General features: G+C 43.3%; 1 protein-coding gene across 4 annotated transcripts in view; it reads left to right on the top strand.

The window, feature by feature from the left end:
- SSH2 (slingshot protein phosphatase 2) overlaps positions 1-24825 on the top strand; it is a 163370-nt gene extending 138545 nt beyond the window's left edge. For all 4 annotated transcript variants that reach the window (XM_075263730.1, XM_075263728.1, XM_075263731.1 and 1 more), the window contains 11 exons: positions 4505-4626; positions 8019-8087; positions 8932-8997; positions 9095-9289; positions 9864-9957; positions 10677-10805; positions 13625-13671; positions 14563-14709; positions 15660-15860; positions 17309-18116; positions 18665-24825. In XM_075263730.1, coding sequence (XP_075119831.1) covers positions 4505-4626; positions 8019-8087; positions 8932-8997; positions 9095-9289; positions 9864-9957; positions 10677-10805; positions 13625-13671; positions 14563-14709; positions 15660-15860; positions 17309-18116; positions 18665-20659 — 3873 coding nt within the window. In that variant the 3' untranslated portion in view covers positions 20660-24825. The remainder of the gene's footprint in view (positions 1-4504; positions 4627-8018; positions 8088-8931; positions 8998-9094; positions 9290-9863; positions 9958-10676; positions 10806-13624; positions 13672-14562; positions 14710-15659; positions 15861-17308; positions 18117-18664) is intronic.
- Positions 24826-25166: the final 341 nt, after the last annotated feature.

Raw genomic sequence — 25166 nt, 5'->3', positions numbered from 1 at the left:
ACCGAGGTGTTACTGATGTATTTAGGCAGTCAAATGCCACTTTATTTTTATTTATTTTTTTGTACCTCCTCTGCTTTTCATTTAATTCCAGTGTATGAAGCATATTGTGCAATAAAAATCACTTATGCTAATAGTTACCACAACACATTGTGGCCTCCATTGTTGAAGAATTGCAGCAACTTCATTTCTTTGCAGATAGATTTGTTATACTCTCATAATCACAAAGATAAATACATCACACCAAATTGCACCAAACTTTAAAGGAGTCTTCCAGTTCAACTTTTTACAGAATAGGGCCTAAAATAACAAATACTTTATACGTACCTGTCTGTTTAGTCTGGGATCCAATGGGGAGTCTCTATACTATGGAAGACTGGGGATCCGTACAAAGTATGATATATATATATATATATATATATATATATATATATATATATATATATAATTAGGACATCCCTTTAAATGGTTTGTGCCAATATGGACTCTCATTCCCCTTATAAGTGTCCCCCAGCGATCAGGAGGATGGGGAACCGAACTTCCCCTTAAGGCCTTCTCGTGAATGCCAGTGCACTTGAGTGAGTGCCACTCCATTCATTTCTATGGAGCTTCTGGCACTGTAATGCACCCGTAGCCCCATAGGAGTGAATAGAGTCTTTAGGGGGACTTTTGGTTCTCCATCTTCCTGATCACTGGGGGAGCCAGCAATCAGACACTTATCCACTGTGTCACAACTCTTTTAAAGCCCTTTTTGTATGGGTTGATGATGAACCAACAATACATAACCGATCAAGTCTCATCTAAATATGTCCAGACGTTGGCCAACATATGTCGTTGATTGCGTTTTTATGCATTTGTAGCTAAGATAATCCCTGTTGACTGATGCAAACTGATGATGGTCACCACATGTAAATGAAAATTAAAGAGCCATTGACTTGATATATTGTTGATGGGCACTTGTTACAGGCGTTGTGTAAGAAGATCCTTCAACACATAATGCAGATACACACGGACATATGTATTCTGGATCCCTTGCACCTTATGCACACTAGGATTAAGTGTCCTGGTGGGAAATAAGACTAATTCATCCCAATGATATGCTGAGAACCTCATCTGCAAACCCTCTTAACCCCTCACTTGTGAGCGGAGTTGCTGCAGACTCTGTATAAGAAGCTATACAGGAATGTCTGCCTGAAGGGTGTACACATTCATATGATATTCCCATATAAAATAACAAGCTTTGAAGTTTGTCTCACGTGGCAATTTCTGCTGAGGCAGTCACTCTGAGCTGCCAAAGGTTATTCGGAAGATCTTTCGGTGTATAGATACGTTTTCTCGGAGTACCTCACCTACTGGGATTTTCCTCGAGTCCTTCTTTCCAAACTACCGTTGAGGGGGCAGAATGTTAAAATGGCAATCGGTATAAGAGTTGCTCGTTCAAGCTCATACAGGTTTTACGGGAAAACGTAGAAATCTTCATATGAGGAGTAATTCAGAAGAGTTTGCCGATCTGGATCCTCCATCATTGACCTCCACAGCTGCGTTCAGTATTCTGCTGCCTTCTTCGTACCAGAGCAGTGCATTATGGGGCTTAGATGACGCTTGTACTGTTGCTACAGAGCTGAATATATGTATTTTATAGTGTAAAGGCGGCCATACACGTTAGATGAATGCCACGTACACCCAGTAGCTGCCCATCTAATGTATAGGATGGGTTCCATGTTAGGGTCACGCATGTTGAATTTCGACATGGCTGATCCTTTGTTCTCAAGGAACATATGCTCTTGTAGTTGTCTTTCCCCTTTGAGAACTTGTCTTGCATACACTAGTATGAGACTACTGCGAGCAATAGTTGTCATCTGACCATTCATATAGCCAACATCTTTCTAAAGCCTATGGCTATAGTTTTCCCCATACTTGTCTGTACTGTGGCCTAGAACCACAACCACCACAATTTTTTCCCCAATTTAATGCAGATTTTCCACAATTTCTTTTACTGTTCTTGCAGATCAGCCAGGCCATACATAAACACACCTTGCAAAACTGTGCTGACTCACAATGAAACCACATATCGGTGTGGTTTTTGGCCATACACCAGACGGGCCGCAGCCGCTATTAGTGACCTTACACTTAAAATTCAGATATTGTCTACAAAGTGTTGAAGTGTAATCTGAGCCCCCATAGTCCTGACAATATTGCTTACCTTGTATTTGGTCAGCTAGACCACATCTGACAGCAAAGTAGAGCCAAACTATTGTCTATTACCAAGGGCAACCAACAGGCAATAACTATGGATGTGCAAAGACGTCAAAATTCTCCGTATTCTCCCTCTCCAACACATCTCATTGTTGAACTTTATGACAAATGGTACTACCTCACCCTGCCCGGGCGCTTTAGATTTCGTGCCAACAGCAACATTCTAGATATGCGTTACTTAATATTAACAAATCCTAATAATGGTGCTAAAGCTTTGCATGCAGTCATCTTATAGCTTTAACCCCAGTGTTATGTATATGGGACCGGCCCAAGAATAGCTGGATTGGAGGTATACATCCTCTGGTTGATGTGAATTACTAGTTACCGCGGTTTATGTTACGAATGCTTTCCATGTTGCTAGGCATGATAATTAGTCTAAACCCCCTGAAACTGATCATTTTCTACATTTACCCAGACCGGTCATGTCAAATGGGACTCGCACACGCTATGCAATCCCTCCCGCTGGGGTCGTATTATTTACCTCTCACCCAATTAGTGTCTGCTCCACTTATATAGTCATCTAATGGCTGACGATTTCCAGGAATTCATGTTCTCTCTCCTCCGCTCATAGGACCAGCTGCAGGCCTTTTATCAGTAACTGGGATACGTAGCAGTACACAGAGTACAGGCTATAATACCGTTCTTTATTACAGAGTTGCTTTTCTGCTTTGGGAGCCCTATACATATCTAAAATGAGTAGGAATTCTGAATAAAAGTATCTGTACATTATACATTTCATAGGTATATCCCGCATCTGATGTCTGGAAAGAGCCCGGGTACCCTCATACACTTTAGTTGAGTGTTGACATTGCTCCTTGCTTTAAGGGGGAACTGGACAACTATCTAATGTATGTGAGGGTTTCCCAGCCCACACAGTGTTAAAAGCTAGGGGACGAACTTGGGGTTTGAGGGGAAATGGAAGATGAATTTGAGGTGGGCTATTTCCGCTCCTCCGTCTTTCCACCACCACTTGTGACTGTTCGAATGAGGAACCACTAGCTGTGCCCATGTCCGACCAGGCAGGTAAGGGTTGCACATAGGGGAGGTATAGTTTGCTTCTACTTCAACAATTCAACACCCGTAAACCCAAAGGCTCTGGGTATATCACCAGTAGGAGCCTGCCGGACCGCACAGCAAGCACTCCCAGAGCCGAGGCAGCGCCACCTACTGGATCCGCAACACACCTGATTTAAACCACTCCATTAGGGTCTAAACCCTCATCTACCGTACTGACGATAGAGCATTGCAGTTGTGCTCTGTGTGCCAATATACAACGGGCGAGAGCCTTATCAACCAACAGTTTCATTGTGATGGTTTTATATTGCTAGGTGTGTCATTTTTGCAAGTCTGTTCTATTATAACCATATTTTTAATTTGGAAAGAACAGCCCGGCCCATCAGGCTTGCCTCAGACGTTGATGGATCTTTATTGTTATCCTACATTTTTCTGCCTGTGATGCAAGACGACTTCTTGGAATCACATGCACACAGACCGCTGTTTCCTGAAGACTTGGCACAGCTCTTACTTGTGTTCTTGCAGAGTCAGCCCTGACTGGGCACACAGCTGACGTCTTACCCAGAGTGTGAGAATACAATAGGCTGTAATCCCTGTGGTGTCTCTTGGCCGTGCAGATGTCCTCTTTGATATGGCACACTGCTCAGGAAGCACTTTCTTCCCGGGGAGGACATATATGCAAGCGCTATGCAGCAGGCACTGTGTAAATCCTGAGCGGGTTTACACAAGGCTATCTAACCAGCATTCCTCTGCATATACTTACGATATCACAGTCCACAATGTTTCTGCAACAGATTGTGAATTCTCTGGATTTGAAAGTCCAGGGTATAGTAGGTTATCACAGTGCAAAAAAATTTCAGCCACGTCCCGACCGTGAATCTGGCGTGTCTGAACATACCGTAATGTGCCTAAACACCATGGAGACTCCCTGTTTCAGAAATGGTAATTATTTGATAGTTCCTCTTGGCAGGGCACTCCTATGGCGTAATAGTGTTCCTAGCAATTGGGGTGGCGTCATCTTTTGTGATGAAAGAAGAACATCAGCTTCTATCCTTGTGAAAGTGCTTTCTGCTCCAGTGCACATCTAGTCTTATCACTGAATGTACTCATGTTGTTTTCATGCCAGTTTACCATGCAGGTTGGTTTCCAGCTGTTATTTTATGGATTTGCTTGCTGTGCTGTGACTATTGTATGTGTTTTAGATTGTTAGTAGTAACCTGTTTCATCTTTGTTTTAGGCCGTGAAATTGGAAAGCACCTATCAGAACCGTACACGTTACATGGTGGTCGTATCCACAAACGGAAGGCAAGACACAGAGGAGAGCATTGTGCTCGGGATGGATTTTGCGTGTAATGACAGGTACATAATGACAAATGCTGCTTCTATAAGTATAAGGTTCAAGAAGTGTCTGGCTCATTGCATGCGCTCCCCTGACCCCTACATATACATGCACTGGAAAGGCGCACCTCATCCAGAACAGTCATTCTGTGTGGGGGTCCCCCACAGATCACATACTTATGACCTATCCAAAGTAAAAATCATCCGGATCAAAAATCAATTTGGGGCCAGCTTTAATGTCAGATTACCGGCCTCTTAAATGGGGGTCCCAAGTCTCCTCTTGATCCTTACTGCGGTTGTGTTTAAATAGAGAAAGGGTCCAACATGCCCATTACCACTTTATTCAATGCCTGGGGAAGATTGGAGAAATCAAATTGAACGTTTAGTAGTTTCCATCAAACGTAGACTTTAGCAGCAGTACTCAAGTGTGAACAGTGTTCTATACAACCTCCTTCTCACTTCACCACCTTAGGGGGAGTTGGCGCTGGTGGGACCCCATGATCCTTCCATTCTGTGAATTGGTGATAAATGTTTTCCATGGGATAGCTATTTTTGATGCATTTGTACCCATGTCGCCATTCATTACAAATCCTCGTAACTTCCCAGAATATATGCCATGACAGCACAATGTTCTTTCCTCTTCAGTACCACCCAAATTTCACACTTATGGCTTCTGTTTACTCTCCCATATTTCTTGGATGTAGCAGATCTTCATTTCTATTTCTTCTCCTTCGATTTCCCGTTTTCTCTGGCAGCTCGTGTCTCCGTACTTCTCATCCATCTTGCTAGCCAGCAGCTTGTGGGAAAAGCAGAGAACGAACTGCTATGCCAAGAATCTCAAGTGTAATGTTATTCATAGCCTTGTAGTCTGGTTACTATGGAAAATATTTCACTGCTTGTTTTGAAACCCCACCTGCGCATGGTGTAATATCTGCTCCCCTCCTCTTCTCCGACACGAGACCGGCATGTGATATTTAGTCACCAATGGTTTCTCGGTGAAGATCCATCATTTTTATCATGTTCTGGTGTGTTTTTCTGCTCTCACGTAACAAAAAGATGAAAAACAAATGATCAGGGGAGACGGACAGCTGAATAAGCGTCTTGAGAAACCGTCTGTGTAGAGAGATACTTTTAGTGACCCTCTTTAGCGTTTGCACTTCTGCTTTTCTATAGTAGTAAATCAATATGTGTCAGAGACTTGCAGGGACTTTTGACTGGTTACTAATGTGTTTTGTTGAGCAAAACATGTAACTAGCTTTTTATTTTACTTATTTTTACTGGAGATCTTGTATTCATGTCTGGAGCAAATCTAGTTGCTGCTGCACTGACGGACCTTAAAGTTATTTGGCTCCTAGTGCAATAGCCACAGAACCCCCACAGATGAGCTGTTTCCACCACTGAAAGCTGCTGCAGTGGTCTAGGGGTGTAAGCAGCTCTACTCCTATGCAAGTAATAGGAGCTGAGCTGCCCCACCGCTATATATAGTGGATGAGGAATATGTGAATAGGAGCTGTGCGGTTTCCAGTGCCCGGATGCTGCAAGATAAGCAGGTCTGTCAGACCCTACAGACCAGATACTGAGGACCTATCCTGTGAATAGGTCACATGCATTGTGGCCAGAAAACTGCTTTAAAGGTGTTGTGCCATTAAGGACACTGCTGCGTTCTATGCTGGAGATTAGTCCCAGAGGCCCCATAAAAGTGAATATAGAGTTTTGGACACAGAAACGCACTGGTGCTCCATTCGCAAGGAGTCTTTAGAGGGAATGGCAATTGCACCTCCAGTAATTGGACCCTTATCCCCTGTCCTCTGGCTAGAGGATGTCTTTAATAGCACAACCCCTTTAAGTGCACTTTAATTCTTAACCCCTTTAAGTGCACTTTAATTCTTAACCCCTTTAAGTGCACTTTAATTCTTTATTGATGTAACTCATTTTAGCCACTAGATGCCTGACAGTTAAAAATCTGCAATAAATCCTATAAATAATTATTTTTAAAAAAAGTTGTTTACCTGCCCCTCTAGAGGTCTACTGTTTCAATGGCAGTAGCCCAGTCAGTGTGGCTACTGATCAGCACTGCAGCCATTCACTGGCCTCATAGGTGACTTGTACACCTACTGCTTCAGAGGTTGTATTTTTACTATGGCAGACATGTCAGGAGACCTGACCATTACTCTTTGGAAATAATTCATATTTTTTCAAAATTTGTGGTCTGCTTATTGTGTCGTAGGCTTCTCTCTTCCCAAGATACCAGCTGTCTCACATTTTTCCCCACTTCTTAGGTAGCATGTTTCTGTAATGTGACAGGTGTAGAGTTGTCCGTAAAAATCTGAGACTTGTCCAGCCAGTTTAAACTTCTCATGCTTTTGAAGCCACTTGTTTTTTTGGGTTTTTTCCCTCACTTTTTATGGTACTTGCACCATAAAAGTAGCCGGTCATTCGGCTAAAGTTAGAAATATTATAACTATACACCTCAGCGGTTCAAGTTACAATGGTAGCTTTCATTTCTCCTTGGGATGTTTCTCCAAGGCCCGGACCTATTAATAGGGTACACCTTGGACATTGTTGCATAGTTGATGTCCATTATGTGTGCTGACAGTTTCGGAGCAGAGGACTCCGCATATAGAAGCCAAGCTGTTTTTAGATCAACAGGTCAAGTTTCTTGGGCTTACGAGCCTCAATATTTATGACAAGTTTCTGGGTAGGTTGCTAGGTTTCCTTAATCAGATCTCACTAAAAATATCCCTTGCACCATGAGATGCCTTGTGTTTTTTTTTTTCCATGTACTCATCACATTCACAGTACACACGACACGAGAAAATGACTTCTTCAGGTCATTGGGACACGTGTCAGTGCATTGGAGACTAGCAGTATTTAGTGAGATGTACAATGACAGCCCACTGACCTGTAAACGATTACTTCTTATGAATTATAGGCTGACAGGGTGAGGAGTGCACCAATTGGCTTCAGTAGTCTTCCTAACAATTCTTAAGGGACAAAAGGAATCAACGAGCCATGATGATCAACCATGAAAGCGAACTCTTAAAGGACCTTCAAGCATTAAAGGGATTTTCCTATGAACATTAGGATAATTGATAAATTTAGGATTGCTTGGCGTCAAGCCCCCAGTAGCCAAAAGATTGTCCAGCCCCATTACTGAGCATGCATGACCTCTACTCCATTCACTTCTATGGTCGTGCGTGCCCACTACTTCTCCATACACACATGGAGCTGAGGAACACCCATTCTTGTTGGGAGTCTCAGTGATTGTATATTTGGCATGTATCCTGATTCAGTACTATATGTTATTTATAAGAAAATCCCTTTAACGATTGGTTTATACAGAGGTTGGTTCTGCTATTTTGTGTTTTTCCTTGGCCAGTATTTAACCTGTTTGCCTTGTTTCTGTATTTTAGCAGTTCCTGCACCATGGGCTTAGTTCTTCCTTTGTGGAGCGACACTCTTATACACCTGGATGGAGATGGGTAAGCAGTAAATTATTTTTTTAAGGTGCAGTACTTCCTAATAATTTAAGATAAAATATGATTTTATAAAAGACATCCATTTTGTATGATTCCCCTAAGTATTACAAGAACCACCTTTTTTAAAGGGGCTTTTCATTCCCCAATGCATGTTTCATACTGATAACCTATCCACAGGATTGGTCATCAGTATCTGATCCTGTAGGGGTTGGGCACCTGGACCCCGCACAGATCAGCTGTTCAAGTACCGTAATAGGAGCAGAGCTGCCATAGAGCTTCTATAGCGTGGATGGGGCTACAGCTGGCCAGTGCAAGATCTGGGTGCTGAACCCCCCTAGATCACATACTGATGATCTGTCCTGTGGATAGGTAGTCAGCTTGAAGCATGCAATAGGAGATGGAAAACCCCTTTAATCTAAATGATCATAAACTGTGCCCATTTGTCCCAGTTTATAGGACAGCCCTGGCACAATTGAGCTGGTTGCAGTAATGTATGACTCTGGTCTGGTTTGGTTTTGGTCGTCTTTGTCCCATTTTGACCATCCTCTGACATTTCAGTTCTGACTGCAGGTTATACATTGTGAAGATGGTTGTGTCCTTAGTCTTGTGCTTTGGCTGTCAGCTTTTGATAAGTTTAAGTTAATGTAAAGCAGAGTTATTGTCTAGACATAGATATAAAAGCAAGTCTACTTGTAAAGCCCACAATAAATGTAAACATGTGTTCCTGTATTTGTCCTTCTAGTCAGGAATGTATTTGATGTACATATGAAAGGTCTACATCAGCAGCCAGTGGCTTCCTTCTCATTATGTGGTATTTTTTGTCCAATTCTTTCCACTTGCTTTTCAGGGGTTTCAGCGTATCTACAGATAACAGGATTCACGTATTTAAGCCAGTGTCGGTTCAAGCCATGTGGTAAGTTAAGGATCTCTTTCTTATTAGCACGTCACAAATGTATCATATTGGCTTAAAATCCTTACTAAAACCTCCTCATTTTTCCTTGCTTCTGTAGGTCTGCATTGCAAAGCTTGCACAAAGCCTGCGAGGTAGCTCGTGCCAACAATTACTACCCAGGCAGCCTTTTCTTAACATGGGTTAGTTACTATGAGAGTCATATCAACTCTGACCAGACATCGGTCAACGAATGGAACGCTATGCAGGATGTCCAGTCCCACCGCTCCGATTCTCCTGTCCTCTTTACCGATGTGTAAGTTCCAACACAGTAGCCTGTAGAGGGCGTAACCGTGTATATGGATTGTGGTTTATATTGGTATAGGGGCGACCTGTTCACAACAGTCTGTTACTGATCCCACTGGTTCTCATATTTACTAGTGTTTCCATTGTAAGTGGCCCGTGGGTGCTCTTTCTAGAATACCTGGTGCAATGCTTACATTAGTAAATCTCCTAGCTGTAGTGGACTCTTCACATGAAGGAGGTGTTTTATCTCCTGTAGAGATGTCCTGCCGCAGCATCACAAGTGATTACTTGGGCTATTTTTGCTGTGGGCGATAAGGCCTCAGGAATCAAGGTTAATGGAATGCAAGTGGCGAATAGCTACTTTACAGAACCATAAATGGACTGAGACTATACAGCTACTGGATAGGTGGCGGAGACATGACCCATCGTGTAGCAGCCATGAGAACATCGCTGGCTCTTCTCTAAATGATGACTCTTTGATACAACATGGGGAATGTTCACCTCGCAGGACTCCAGCACCTGTCCCTATGATAACTTTCTGTGTGTTACATGCCATGTTAAGTGCTGTCACTTTTCTTTAACAGCCCGACAGAACGAGAACGTACAGAACGTCTGATTAAAATTAAGCTAAGAGAAATCATGATGCAGAAGGACTTGGAAAACATCACATCCAAAGAGGTGAGGAAATATTGTGCAACAGCTCTATATCCTATCTCAATAATAGGTGCTCATACAACTTCAATAGCAATTTCATGACTTGCCAATCCCTCTTCCCCATATACATGAATGCTCTGCTCCAGCTCTGTATGGGAATAGTAAGCCAATGACAGACAGCCCTCTCAGTGGCATATCCTCTCTGCCAACAGTGGATTGTGCATCTAAAATTCAACATGCCTAATCCTCCCTTGTTGAGTTTAGTGGTGATGGCTGAGTATCTGAGATTTATGGGGTTTTCTAGACTCTCCCCCAACAGATGTCAGCCAGCCCTACTGAAATCATTGCTTCAGCCAAGAGTTGCTTATTCACTTTAATGGAGCCAAGCTGCAATACCTGACACAACCCATCTGCACATGTGGTGCTGTTTATGGAAGGAAGCAACTGTGAGTTTCTAATGCTGGACAGCTCCTAAAAGGGGGTTTCCAAATCCTCTTAACTAGGTTTCCTCAATATTGCTTCCTTTTGGTTTTGCTCTTTTTATGTTGGTGTCATATATTGCAGTATAGCATGTTCCTCCCATCAGCTTTTATATTTTGATATGCATTTGACCTCTTTGAAGATTTCTGTATTATGTTGCTTGGGGGGTGGTTTTTACTTGGAGTAATAAAGTAGACGTACCTATGGCAGCCATGTTAAGGGTCAGCATACTAAATTTGTCAATATGTCACGCTACTTTGTAGATCCGGACAGAGCTGGAAATGCAGATGGTGTGTAACCTGAGAGAATTCAAAGAGTTCATTGACAATGAGATGATTGTCATCTTGGGACAGATGGATAGCCCCACCGAAATCTTTGACCATGTGTATCTGGTAAGAGTGCTCTTTTGCTCTCACTTTCATATTGGTTCTCCTTTAGCCTGTGCTTCCTAATTTCTGTGTATGTCAACTCAATATACGTCAGAAATTTGAGCAAAAATAACCTCAGACCATTCCAGTGAATTTTCTTGCAACTTAATTCACAAATTCTACGTACTTCCTTACTGTGACATTGATAAAATCTACATTCTACTTCTGTCTTCTTTGAGGAAGTGGTTAATTTTGTAAGATTGATTTGCTGCTTCCTGTAGCCTTTACTGTCAACACAAACTAGCTTACCTTTGCTTGTGGTAGAAGGGCTTATAATAAATGGGTAGTCAGACCCCATGTACATGATTCAGTGGGGGACATTCAACCTGTCACAAATATTCTTGTTCCCCAGGCCTTGGACTCTTGAATGGTTTTCTGAGATCTGAAGGTGCTGCAGCACTTGGCTTAGAGCAGAGGCCATTTCTTTGTTTTACCTTGGTCTGCCTACCCACATGTCTACATATAGCAGTGGCCATGAGTGGTATTGCAGCCGCAGAGCCCATCGCCACCACTACTAAGTAGACGGCGTGCAGGTAGGCAGATCAAGGTAAGCAATAAAAATAAAAAAGCCGCATTCATTCCAGCTGCCATTACAAAAACTCTTGAGATGCCGAGAGCCCAAGGTCTGATAATGGACTGTTCTACTGATAGATCATCAATATCCTGAGCCCAGAAAAGCCCTTTAAAAAGTTTTCCTTGGACTTGATGATCTAATGCAGGAAGCAGATTGCACTATATGTAAGCCCCCTCCCGTTGGGAAATGAGTAAATACAATCCTTTTTGGTAGTTTTTCAGCATAGTTCTGTTCCACCACTGGGGGCAGAGGACATCTTGCTGGCTTTGCTTATCCTTCCTTTTGAAGGAATGGGTCCCTGTGGCTTGTATTATCACATCAGAGGGCAGGAAACAGCAACAGTGTTTAGAAGCGGCGTGAGGTTAATGCCAGATGACCGGCAGGCTCTCTGGGGATGGTAAACTATTTACACTGCGAGGACACTGATCCTCAGGTCGGGTAAGAGTTGGATAGTGACTGCAGCGGAACCAGCAGGCTTTGTTGTGTAAGGAAGACTATCTTCAAAGCCAGGTCTATGGGGGCAAGAAAGATTCTTGGCAGCCTCCTGTATTCCCTGTAGGGAAAATGTATCCCAAAACACAATGAAATCTTTCCAGGGACCAATGCCAAGATATGAAAAGGACCTCGGGGCAGAAGCGTTCATGAAATAAAAATGAGCGGAAGTCCTGACATCAGCAAATATGCAATGACTGCACATTAGCTTAAAACGTGAGGCCGGCTCCAGGTGACGATCGGTATTTGGCAGAAGGACACGTTTTGTTGGGATGGCTTTATCTGTAAAACGGACAAAATGATGACCCCACCAAAATTAAATTGGTGGACTCTGCACCTCACCGCTTCAGCTTGGGCTCCAGTAAGCCTCACGTCCCCTACACAGTTTACTACACAAAGCTCTGCACATTTAGTAGCACTTCTGTCTGGTTACAAGTGCTAGAAGTTCTAAGCTGTGCCTGGTAAACCACAAAGAGGCCATACTGTTTCCCATAGTGCAGTGGCCCTTTAAACAGCTGATCATTTGGGAAAAACAAGAGTTTCCCCCATTTTATTGATGGCCTATTACAATGATAGTGACCTCTAATAGTAATGGATCTATCTGTGTATAATGGATCTCTCTGTCACATGTCCCACATGTGGAGCCATGATCTATATTGCTCAGGTATGGAGGGTTATGTACAGGGTGTAAAGTTAACACGTGGCCTCTACCGCTGATGATGATGTATTATGGTCAGTGCTAAGATAAAAGCCCCTGTAATTTTACAGTATAAGACCATACTCCGCAGATAGGCAGGAGATCCCGAGAGGTTAGTGAAAGTCCAGCATGTGCTTTAGATTGTCATCCCTGACCCCATGGCCTCCTGGACGTTCTTCCATCCCTGATCTTTATCACTCTGCTTGTATGATAGTGATCAGGGACTGGACCTGTTTTTCTCTAGATGCCAGTTCACACTGCCTTAGTATATACAGCCTGAATATGCACCATAAATGCAGCGTGAAGAACACTATCCTTTTTATATTTTGCTCTGTACTGAGCCGGATACAGATGCTTACTGGCAACAATAGACTACATTCCTTCACAAAGCACATGCAAATAAAATATTCTATCTGGCTGGAGCCCATTAATATTTTTTTTTTTATACAAGGATCCTGCCGGGAATATGATGTCAGTGTGGACTGGCAGATCTACTCTAAAAGTCCCAGTCGTTTTTTAATGGTCGGCTATGCCATTTAGTGTCTACAGGATTTTGCCGGTATGGCACCAGGATGCAGCTGTGCTCAGCCATTGTCCCTGCGCACACATCCTGGTGCTTTCTACGTCGTCCCAGGGGCCGCTCTCCTGTGAGTTCAGTGAAAATGTGACCTTCGGTGGAGGATGTACCTGGTCTGACAGGTTGTTCCTCTCCCTGAGAAGGGCTTTTCAGATGGATCCGATTACAGTGCGGATGGTGAAGTCATCTGTTTGCTTTCATGTTACGTTTCTGCTTCGTGGAATAGATGAAGACTTTAAGTGTTAACCCTTGATGTGACGTGTCGTTGTGTCCTCTAGGCAGATTTGTAGACCTCCCTTGATTTTACCTGCGGGGTTTGGTTAATGGTTTCCTTGTCATTTCATAAATGATGAAATCTTACTAAATAATTGGAGTGAGATCATTGGAGCGTTTTGAGTCATTACTGGGTACAAGTGTAACTGAATTGATGTTTATTTTCATAGGGCTCGGAGTGGAACGCCTCCAATCTGGAAGATTTGCAGAACAGAGGGTAAGGGAACTCATTTCTATGTATGTATACATGGATACAGATAAATATGTCCCTGGATACCAGTGAATACATTTAGGGATGAGCAATAAGCATAAAAGACCTGTGAATAAAAGATACCAGTCATTTTATAGTCACTTGTCAGGAGGTTCGATGAGGTCCAGGGCAGTGTACCCCTTCAGCTTTGATCCTCTGTGCTCCAGGTTTCTGGATAGCTGAGTGTGCCGTTTACAGATTCATCTACTTTCTATGGATCTGTACACCATACTTTTCTCTTCAGCAGAGCTGAGCATAGCTGAAGAGATCGGGCACTTCTGCACCTTCTGCTCCCTGACTCCGACCCATCAAAACTTCTGACGTGTCACTATGAAACAGTAAGTAGTTAAATGGATTTTCTGGCCCTGGAGGGAAGGCTGCTATGTTATCCTCAGGATAGGTCAACAGTATCAGATCAGTGGGGTGGGACACAGACCCTGCAGCAGTGTCCTGGTCCAGACAACCTCCAGCTGCCAGAACTTTAGTGTATGGAGCCAAAAGCAGAAAGCTCCATGTAGTGGCTGTGCCAGAGTACTGTAGCTCTGCTCCATATCACACCAGTATCAAAACCCTATCAGGACCAGAAAACCCCCATAATGAACTTCACATTCTTCTTCTGCGTCCTGGCATTTACTAAAACCAAAGTAATCTTATGATTTTAGAGGAGTCAAGGACAGCAACTGTCGCTAATGTATATAAGGTGGACAGTGTGATAAAACAGATGTCTAAGGAGGGGAGGGGGTTGTACATAATTAACCTTTGACCCTTAACTTCCTAGTATACTTGCATGGCAAGAACTGCAATCTGCAAGTCTGTACCTGCGCATTAACTCTTTTCTCCCCTCTTCTCTTACCACAGGGTCAGGTACATTTTGAACGTCACAAGAGAGATTGATAACTTCTTTCCTGGTGTCTTCGAGTATCATAATATCAGAGTGTACGATGAGGAAGGCACGGACCTGCTGGCGTATTGGAATGATACATACAAATTCATCTCTAAAGCAAAGTGAGTTCAATGGCTATATAGTACTACATCCTATAACATATAAAAACCCCAAACGATCAGGAGACTTAGGGTCTGTAAGGTCCCAGTCTGAACAGAGCAGTTGTGTGTATGCTTGACCACCACTCTATTAACTTCTATGGGACTTTGGGAACAGCGACCCATAGAAGTGAATGGAGCGGTGGCTGAGCATGTGCACCACGGCTTAATCACATGAGGCCTTGAGAAACCTTCTCTCCTGTGCTGGGACTTACCATGCTGGAAGTGAAAAGGGGAGTCATGTGAGCCCCTGGCTTCAGCAGGCACTGTAGAGGGGGCCTTTTTTTTTTTCTTTTTCTTTTTTCCATACGGTTCCTCTGAGTGAGCCCTAAATCCTGGGCAACTCCTTTTAACATCTAACAAACACAATACAGTCTTTGAGTTTGGGCAGCTTTTACGCGTATGTTTCCACAAAAGATTAGACTAGGAAATTATTTTTTGATTAGATCTCTGCAGTATTCTAAAAGTTGGGGGGGCTTCCTTGTAAAATGCTGAATGAGAGCATGACTTCTCTTTGCCTAGCTTGTCAGAGATCCTAGTCCGCCTAAACTTTTATTACCAAATCGATTTGTTACTTTGGAAAGGATGTTTTTGCAGGAAGTGTTTCCATGTCATGTTGTCACGAAACTCGAGGCACAGCTCTCGTGTTAATGTTGACAAAACATGGGCAAGATGTATGATCCCAGGTTTATAAACAACCCAACACGTGTCCAAGTGTTGCGTTATGAACCCGGCACACTGATAAGTGTCTGCCCTCAGGTTTGGATTTAGGCCTGGTATATAATAAAATAATGCCCTCTAGTGGTGGAACAGTGCAGTCTTTTTTTTCTTTTTTTTTCCTTTTTAAATAATGTCCTTACACATTGTCTTATGTTGTGCATTGTTATACCATCACTTTGTCTGTTGTCTTACAGAAAACATGGAGCTAAATGTCTAGTGCACTGTAAAATGGGGGTCAGCCGCTCCGCTTCCACTGTGATCGCTTATGCTATGAAGGAGTACGGCTGGAACCTGGATAGGGCTTTTGACTATGTAAAGGAGAGGCGAACCGTTACCAAACCTAACCCTAGTTTTATGAAGCAACTTGAGGAATATCAGGGCATTCTCCTAGCAAGGTGAGCGTCTGTTTCATGTCATGTGGGTATATTATAATAATTATATTGTGGGTTTTATTAGCAAATTAATTATTTGTGGTGAAGTCAATGACATCACAAGGTTCCGCCTGCATTTCCATATCGGTCTTTGACCATAGAGAACTCCAGCAGACCTAGCCTACATTCAGCATTAATAGGTGTGACTGACAGTGTAACATATGGGATCCTAATGCCGCACTGCCACAAGTCACCATGTAAATCTAATCTAAGTTAGAGATACCACCAAGGTGGAGGACAGTTTGGAAAGTTAAGGTAAATCAGCAACTTTTACTTAGATAAAAGGATAGTCTCATCTCAGCCATGAAAGGCAAAGCGATTAAGACCCCTTCATATGAGTTGGGGTATAGAACAGCCAAATGGACTGTTAGTGTAACGTTCGTAAGTAAGGATTACGGCGCGGTTTCCTTAACCATCAAGTTAAGGATACTGTTTCCTTAAGTCCTATTAAATTCTATGGAAACATAGAAGAGTCTGTTAAGATGTTTCCGTACTTAAAGCCGCTGCAGACATGATGAGTATTCTCATCTCTGCCATGTATGTCTGAGATGGGAATACCATTCTACATGATAAAAGTATGAGAACCATGTCATGAATCCATAGCATTAACAGTATATTTAAGTGTGGATTAAAGTTTCCAGGTAGCAGTCTCCTTGATCCCATATATTTCCATGTGAACTTGTACATCTGAAGTTCACTGTGTACTTGTCTCCTTTTTCTTGGAAAGGTTTGGGCAGCAGTGACGGACACAACAGGTGCCCTTGGATATTACTCATATGATGCCTCTCTGCATTTTTACTGACTTGCCATGTCCCGGCCAGCTATGTACACAACCTCCTGCCAGTGTCTACAATACTTTTCAAGCACGTTTCTACATTTTATTTGATGGCCTGACAAAACCCAGATCTTCAGACATGCCAGCCCCGGGACCTAATTCAGTCCATCTAAGGGGTTGTCCCAGAATAACACCTTATTTAATGGAAACTCCCACACCAGAAACAAATATGGGGGTCTTATTCCAACAGTGAATAAAGTGACTGTGGTGCAGGTGTGCTGCTACTTGATCTCCATAGGACAGGAGACCAGGACTTCTTTTTTTTTTTTTTTTTTTTGCACAGTCTCCAGGCGGAGAGGCCACATACGGACACCAGTGGTTACCTTCAAATGAATGAGTTTTAAAGCTAACCACTGGCAAGCCATCCCCTGTCCAGTTTCCTGGGGGTTTACGATGAAAACACCTGGGCAGACAGCGGCGGTAGTGTGAATGACCTTGGTAACAGTTTGCTCATTTTTTTTGTCTCTTTTTCAATCAATATTATGGTACAGTGCAATAACATATAAACACATTGTATTATATATTGTCACTTAATGTTTATATAATTTCTAATAATGTTTGTTTTTTTACTTTGCAGCAAGCAGAGACACAACAAGCTATGGCGTTCTCACTCAGATAGCGACCTATCCGATCACCATGAGCCCATTGGGAAAACCGGAATGGACATGAGCAAAAAGGACATTACATCCTCAGCAGAGCAGCTCTCAGACATGCATCATTCCTTTACACTGGGACCTCAAACAGATAACTGTAACCCATCCTGCCCCATTAGCACCTCTTTGTGCAACACGCCACAAGCGCACTATGAGTTTACATCTTGTGACTATCACACTGGACAAATAGAGGATATTCTGAATCTCAACACCGTGAATGGTTGCTCAGCACGATGCTGCTCCGACGAGTCTTCAATCTTTCTGGACAATTGTAGAACTGACAGGCTCACAGAAGACTTGTCTCCAGTTTCTGAAAGCCTAACTGGTCAGTCTGAGCTACCTGACCTGACGCTGGAAGACATGGAGAAGGATGCACTGAAGAATGACGTTACCTGCCATCTCCTGCCACTAAGGGATCTAGGATCACATACTAGTGATCTCCCGGAATCTCCTGATCAATCCTCTTTTACCTCCCAATCTGAGGACATGAGCGGGGACAGAATTGATTTCCTAAGTGCACTGGAAAAGTTTGTAGAATTATCTCAGGAGAATCGACCACGGACGTGCTCCACCACCCGAGCGGATGAGCAATTCAGTAATGTTAGGAATGGCGTCCTGAAAGGGTCGTGGCCAGAGTCATCCTTGTATGAGAGCCTTGCAGATAAACAGAGCACAGATGTTAGTCCCCCACAGGCCTCTGAAGACTCCTCTACTGATGAGGAGCAGCCAAAGGTAAGTCCACCCTACCAATGTACTACATTCAGTTATATATTACACTGCTACATGCTTAGGCAGAATAGGACACTCTTAGACTGCGTGCAGGGAGCCATGTGTCACTGCAGGGAGATATGCTGCAGATTTTTTCCCCTTCACTCAGGAAAGGTGGGTGTCCCTTAAATCAGACTCCTACAGATCCTAAATTAATGACATGGGGGGGGGGGGGGTTACCCTTTAATCCTTTGCCAGAAAACTAAAAAATGTTATGGCTTTTGGAAGGCAGGAATAAAAAAAAATGGAAATCCAAAAACACAAAAATTGCTACAGATGGTTAAAATGAAAGCATTAAGTTGGTTGGCTCATCATTCTTGATCTAGTGAATATGCTTTATGGAGTCGGCCATCTGTCAATGTTTGATCAATGGGCTCCAACCTCTCAGCACCCCTATCAATAAGCAGAGTGAAAATCGTGAGGAACCCCTTTAACATTTGTCTTGTTCTTATTGGTTTTGTGTTCTAATAAATGGTGTGTAGTAAGCCTATTCTTTTTATTTTCCCCCTTAGGAGGTCTCTGAACCAGTTGTTCAAGATCATCTCCACAAATCACACTCTGAAAATGCAATATCTGTGAAAGAGATCATCACAGAGATCGAGTCCTTCAACCAGGGAGTAGGCCAGTGCCAACAGAAAACAGACAATCTGTCTAGCCAAGTACAAGCACCAAAGAGAAATACAATCCACGATTTGTCACTTGAATCTGTATGGGAGCCAGAAGGCAACTGCAAGGAGCATAGCGAGGTGAGCACAGCACTGCCACATGACAAGTCTAAAGACCAGAAGTGCAAACAAGCTTCTCAGGATGACGCTGAAAACTCCAGTGAAACAAATGACCATCAGGAAGTTCCAGGTCAGGCTCCCAAGTGGTGCGCAGGCTCCGTAAGAAGGGCCACAATGGAGTTTGAGGAACGCTTGAGGCAAGAGCAGGAGCAGCAGCAGCTCACCACCGCTGTGCCAATAAGGAAGAATTCCAAGAATGACTCTGCCTCCTGCGATTCTGCTCTAAAAAGTAAACTTGAAGACTCTTTGCTTGATGCTCCAGATAGTGAAAAGGATAAAAAGGTCAAAATAAAAGTTACAGGGTTAGAACCTTTGGAACTTCTCAAATCTGAGCCATCTACAGAGTCATCTCTATTCTCTGAGCATCATAACATGCAAGTGAAGCAAGACACAAGTCATTCAGAACCTAAAGAGCAAGGAAAAGAGAACCAGTTGGTTATTACCGAACCTTTAGAAAAGCAGGATGGTTCAGGACAGTTTCCAAAGAAAGTAGAAGATGTAGAACATAAGTTTGGACTTCAGTGCTTTGATAACAATGACAATGACCTCTCTCATCATGAGTTCGGCATTGATAGCGAAGGGGTAGTTTTAGAGTCCAAGGCTCTATCTTCAGAAGCACCTTTAAAAAATGTCTTTACAAGTGCATCGGGCAGGTCCTCGGCACATATAGACAGCCTACCTTTGAAACTGGGTTCTCCGGATGCAACTTCTACATGTGACAGTGCCCAGGAAGAGCATGGTGTTGTAAGTGATCTGAAGGTTCCTAATCTAGTCAGTCCTAGTATACATCTAGTTTTCCCTAGTCCCGATTACCAGTGTCAACCATGCTCCATTGTTCTAGAAGGTGTCACCGAAGACTGCACTCGTACTGATGAGAATTTAGGCAATCTGTCGAACTGTACAGAAAAGTACCAAGGTGACACTTTCCTGGGCCTTGGGGAGTTAATGCAAAGGGAAGCAGACAGTGCCTTGTCCCAGCTGAGCCATGAAGATCTTAATCTAATCAACAAGCTTACGGAGAATATACGCGAACTGCGAGAAGTGTTGGACGTTTCATCCTTCTCTTTTGGCCTTCCTCATAGTTCAAGTAGTGACAGCATCAAAGACTTTAGTAGTAACCCCGGCGTCGTCAAACAAAGAGCGAAGGAAATAGAGGCACGGATTCGGCAAGCTGGTCTCACCACTCCGTCCCAGATGAAACGTTCTGCGTCTCTGGCCAAATTGGGTTGCTTAGAACTTTCTAAAGATGATTTGTCAGAGAGGGACTCTGTCTCATCGGAAAATAATCACACTTACCCTGACATGCTCCAGAATTCTCTCCGGATCGTGCCAGGAAATTACGAGTCTGATTTAGATTTAGCAAAATCGGAAGACCCACCTGAAAAGCTTTGCATCCTGTCTGTACAGGCCTCCTCGGGACTGGAACCCACAAAACATTTTGTAGAACAGATCAAAACCGCCGAGTGTGTCGTCAAGAGCAAGCCAGTGGAAAAGCCTCTTGTGCAGTATGCCAAAGAGTTTGGTTCAACTCAGCAGGGTATAGCAAGTCCTGAGTCTGAATTGACTGTTGCCCAGGGGCACCCGCCAGTGGTACTAGACCCCTCAGTCCCACTAATATCTGTCACTCCCAAGCACGAACATGGTAGAACTCATCCTTTGCGAAGACTTAAAAAGACCAATGAGAAGAAGAGAACAACCAATCCACTATACAATACCATGTAGTCCTGGAACTTTTTAGTGTTTTTTTTGTTTTTTTCATTCTTATAAAGGGGCAGGTGTAATATGTGAGGAACGTGCACTTTATTGGTTAATTTTATATATTTTGACATATTTGTTTTATTGTTCCTGATGCATGTAAGGTATGGGCTTCCCTTACTCCTCCTTCCCTTTGTAAGTAATTCCTGACTGCACACATGTAAGTCATTGTACATATATAAATAGAATTGTGTGGTTTTTTTTGTTTTTATTTTGTTTTTTTAACTCTGAAACCTCAAATGTTTGTTTTAAGAGATCCTTAGTAAAAGCAGGTTACTGTTCCTATAGGGTCGTCGGGCCCCGGTGTCCGACTGGCGCGTATGTCACTGTTGTAGGAACCAGGCACACTTTCAATTGCTTCTTTAAAGAAAGTCTGTAAGCCGGTTTGACACCTCAAGACTGTTGACCGTACTGTATAGAGGTCAGGCAGATCGGTGGAGTCATAGGCATGACCGATAAATTCATGTTTTACCGTCCCTGGTGCTGTAAGTCTTCAGGAGGTGAGATCTTCATACTCGTGGTTCAGGGCTCTCTGCACCTCTCCTCGTGATGGGTCTGGAATCCAATCTGTAGACCACTAAAGTCATCACCTAGAGAAGAGACTATGGCCTGTGGAGAGTCCGGGGCACTGCACATGAGGCGGTCTCATCCTTCACACTGCTCCCTCCATCTTCTATACAGCGCCGTCAGCCTTGTGGTGTCCAAACTACTGAATGACTCCCTTTAAAACCTAAGATTGTTGCTTTGTCTGAGGGTAGATGACTCTTTTTTTCAATCTTTTCAGAACTGTGAAAGTTTTAGGATAGTCCGAAGTTTATAACCAGGTTACTGGTGTTGCTATGTTCTGAAGTTGCCACCTCCGTGGGCTGCATGTAAAGCTTATACAAAAGTGTAAGTTATTTTAGAAGATATTTGGATTTGTCTTTCTGTTTTTTTAGAAAAGTCCTGCTCAGTCCCTTCATCCTTTACCTATTGCCTTTTGGGGTCAACAGTGCCGCCATGCATTTGTAGATGCTGTCGGCAAGTAGGGATCCAGAGTGCCATGTGGCTGTTGACTTTTACATATCACTATAAACCTTACTTTTGAAGCAAGACGACGCCTGTTTCGTGGCTTGTTGGGACAGTGACCTATTAGGTGCTGACATTGTGGGGAAATCTTTGCTGAACATACCTGGTGGCCCCTTGTCCTCCATTCCTTGCGGGATGAGGGAGGCCGCCACTGCCCTGTCTTGCTGAGCCCAGCCACTTATCCTTTGACAAGAAGGTCTTAATGATGAAGTAGTTACCGTTACATCTCAGAAAATCTGTCCCATTACCGCCCGAGGCTTTGCCTTGTAAATGGGAGACGACGTGAGCGGAGGAATATCATAATTATGTTGGAATGTGCTCTTATTAGTTGGTCTACTCTATGGGGATTGACCCTCCATTACTTGAATATGCTGTGAACTGTCGGAGTTTATGGCCATTTTACTTCTTCTTTTTTTGCCTTTCACCTCTTTCTACTGATCCCCTGTCCCCGCCGTACTTCACACATTGTAAATCTAGTGACTCTCAGTGCTGCCTATCTGTCTGTACAAAAACAACCTGTAAATGTTACATAGTGTGTGCGTGTTTGATATTCAATGCTACAAAGTGTTTGGCCTTCCTGGAATCCGTGTTCAGTCTATTAAAGTTTGCGTATGAAGACATAAAACTATATTATATTGGTGTATTTGTTGCCGTGTATATATAGTGTATGTACACGCCTGCAACATCCACTCGAATACATACATATAATATATGTGATCTATATTACACTTTTACTGACGTTTGGGGTTTTGTTACTAGCAAGATTTGCTGCAAACTGGAATCCTCCAATGTGGTGGTGTTTTTAGCGTCGATCATTTCCTGTTTTAGCAGTTGTTTTTATTTGCTGCTATGGTCACATTGCAGAGGCGGTTTAAGAACAGCGACACTTGAAATGCTTCGAGATCTCACAAGGTGTGCATGGGTTCTTAGATCTATGGGGTACCGAGGTGTCAGGATATACTAATCCGTGAATCATGCTGTTGTGTATGTGCTTAAAGGGGCTGTCCTGCAAACGAGGCATCACTTAAAGGGGCTGTCCTGCAAACGAGGCATCACTTAAAGGGGGTGTCCTGTAAACGAGGCATCTCATCTTTTCCACAGCTTGGAACCCCACCAGCCATGAGGACAAGGGTTCATGTGCCCCCCCCATTTATAAATTAGAATAGAACAGCGGTCACACATAAAATCTGTCTCTCCATTCAAGTATAAGGGATAACATAGTGATGGACTTGGGTTTCCTTTTACATGGAGATGAATAGAGCATGTGCAACCTGCTCAATTTGGGGAGGGGGGACTCAGACCTCCCATACTCATGGTGTTGGAACCCACCCCCAAATTCTCTGGATAGTCTTGTTTGCGGGACAATCCCTTAAAGGAACTTAGAACTTATCGATGCATCTTGCATTTTGATCAGTTCAGCATCGTTTAAAGGGGTTTTTCAGGCTAAATAAATCTTGACCATCTCTTTAGGATAGGTTATCAATTAAAGATTGTCAGGGGTCCGACACCCAAGCCACTGACTGATAAGAAACTTTGGAGGCTGCAGCCACTGCAAAACTTGGCAAGCACAGCGCCTGCGTTTGGTATGGCAGCACAGTTTGTTCACTTGAATGGGACTGAGCTGTGATCAAGCCATGCGACCAGTGAACGTGACATCACGTGCCCTGAGGAAAAGCCAATCCACAGTAGTCTCAATTGTCGGGCCCCCACAGTCCTTCAATTAATGTCCTATCTTTAAGAGATCCAGAAAACCCCTTTAAGTATAGAATGATTCATAGATAAGTGCCTTACAGAGGACCTGTCACTCTCCTGATATGTTTGTTTCAGTAAATCATTTTTGGAGCATCTTTTCGTCAAATTCTGTATCGTTCCTCTGTTATCATTCCTGGAAACGTATGCATAAACTTTTCCAGTCAGAGCGGACAGTGCTCAGTGAACATTAGCATCACTTCTCCATTGTTCGAGTTCATCATGGGACCTGAACAACGGAGAGACGGACCACTAAAATTGCGGTAACACACTATAATGGGATCCGTCAGATGTTTTCGGCATACAATGCAATGGAGACTCCGAGGGTGATGTGAACTTGGGCTACATAGCTACACACATTACTGGATTCAGTCATACATTTCCAGGAGGAATAACACAAGCAATGGCACGGCATGGTTTTGTCAGACACGATGCTCCAGCATAGTTATCTCACAGGGATTTACTAACACAGATATGTCAGGAGAGCAGGTACGGAGTAGAGGTAAGATAGACCCACCCATGAGTAGAAGAGGACACTTGCCCACTAGACGTCCTGGTTGTATGACTTGGATGAATCGGCACTTTAGGTCTAGTTGCCTTTTAAATGTCTTCTGGAAACCGCTAGCCAAGTCTCTGACAATAGACGCCTGCTCCGTCCCGGCTCCTCAAGCCACACTGTGAGTTTTTGCTTCCCTCCCGGGTGCGACCGTATTACTATGGGCTGAGAGACAGTCTGGCTTTCCAGGTTTTATTGATCTATGACTCGGTATCTTGCCTGTATTTTTTTTTTTTGGGGGGGGGGGGTCTATAACTTTCCTTCCTGCTTTACACAGTAGCTATCCATATACCCTGCTGCATATAATGTGCCTGCCAAGTGGTTTGGAAATGACCCCGGTCCACCAGGACTATGACAGATCCACTTTTTACCGTTGCTTTTATTTTCACAATGTGGTTCACCATTTCCAATTTGGTAGTCGGAGCCCCCGATGCAGCAAAAGGAGGAAGGGGAATGTGGTGTGGAGACAAGGTTTGTGTTCTTGGATGAGTAAAGGGTTCTTAATCTCATTGGATGTCTTGTCTGCGTCAGTGTACCCCAGTCTGGCCCCGTCCACACACACACACACACACACACACACTCTCCATAGCGGCTCACTCTTCGGCAAGTTTTATTTTGTACAATGTAAACACGACTTGTTTTTTTTAAGGGCATTTTTGTACAAACGCTGTTCTTTTGTCTTTTACAAGAAATACTGTGGTTGAAGAAATTTATTGTTTACATTGTGAATATTAAACCTGAATAAAGAAAAATACCTAAAGACTTGTCTGTGCTGCTGTGATTTACCCTAAGAATGTAATGTATGTATGCCTGCCATAAGGGGGCGCAAGAGAATGGTGCCCAATATACCCAGTCAGGGGTGCGCTCTTATCCATTTGGTGTATGCCCCTGGAAGGCTCTTAGGAGTATATGTCAGGTATATAGGCCCCTATTTGCCCACTGGAAACAACGAATGTCCTTTCAATGTCCATGAGGCTGGTGTATGTCAGTATACATATTTTTGCTATATAGCATCATGTAGTTGACTATTCTATGCAGAGGCATCCAGTAAAGAAATCTATATCCTGCGCAGAGTATCAGAGCTAATGCTAGGTTCACACT

The sequence above is a fragment of the Leptodactylus fuscus genome, chromosome 2 (genome assembly GCF_031893055.1).
Source record: "Leptodactylus fuscus isolate aLepFus1 chromosome 2, aLepFus1.hap2, whole genome shotgun sequence".
Lineage (NCBI taxonomy): Eukaryota > Metazoa > Chordata > Amphibia > Anura > Leptodactylidae > Leptodactylus > Leptodactylus fuscus.
Note: the sequence above shows the minus strand (reverse complement) of the source record. Positions and strands in the feature narration are given on the sequence as shown.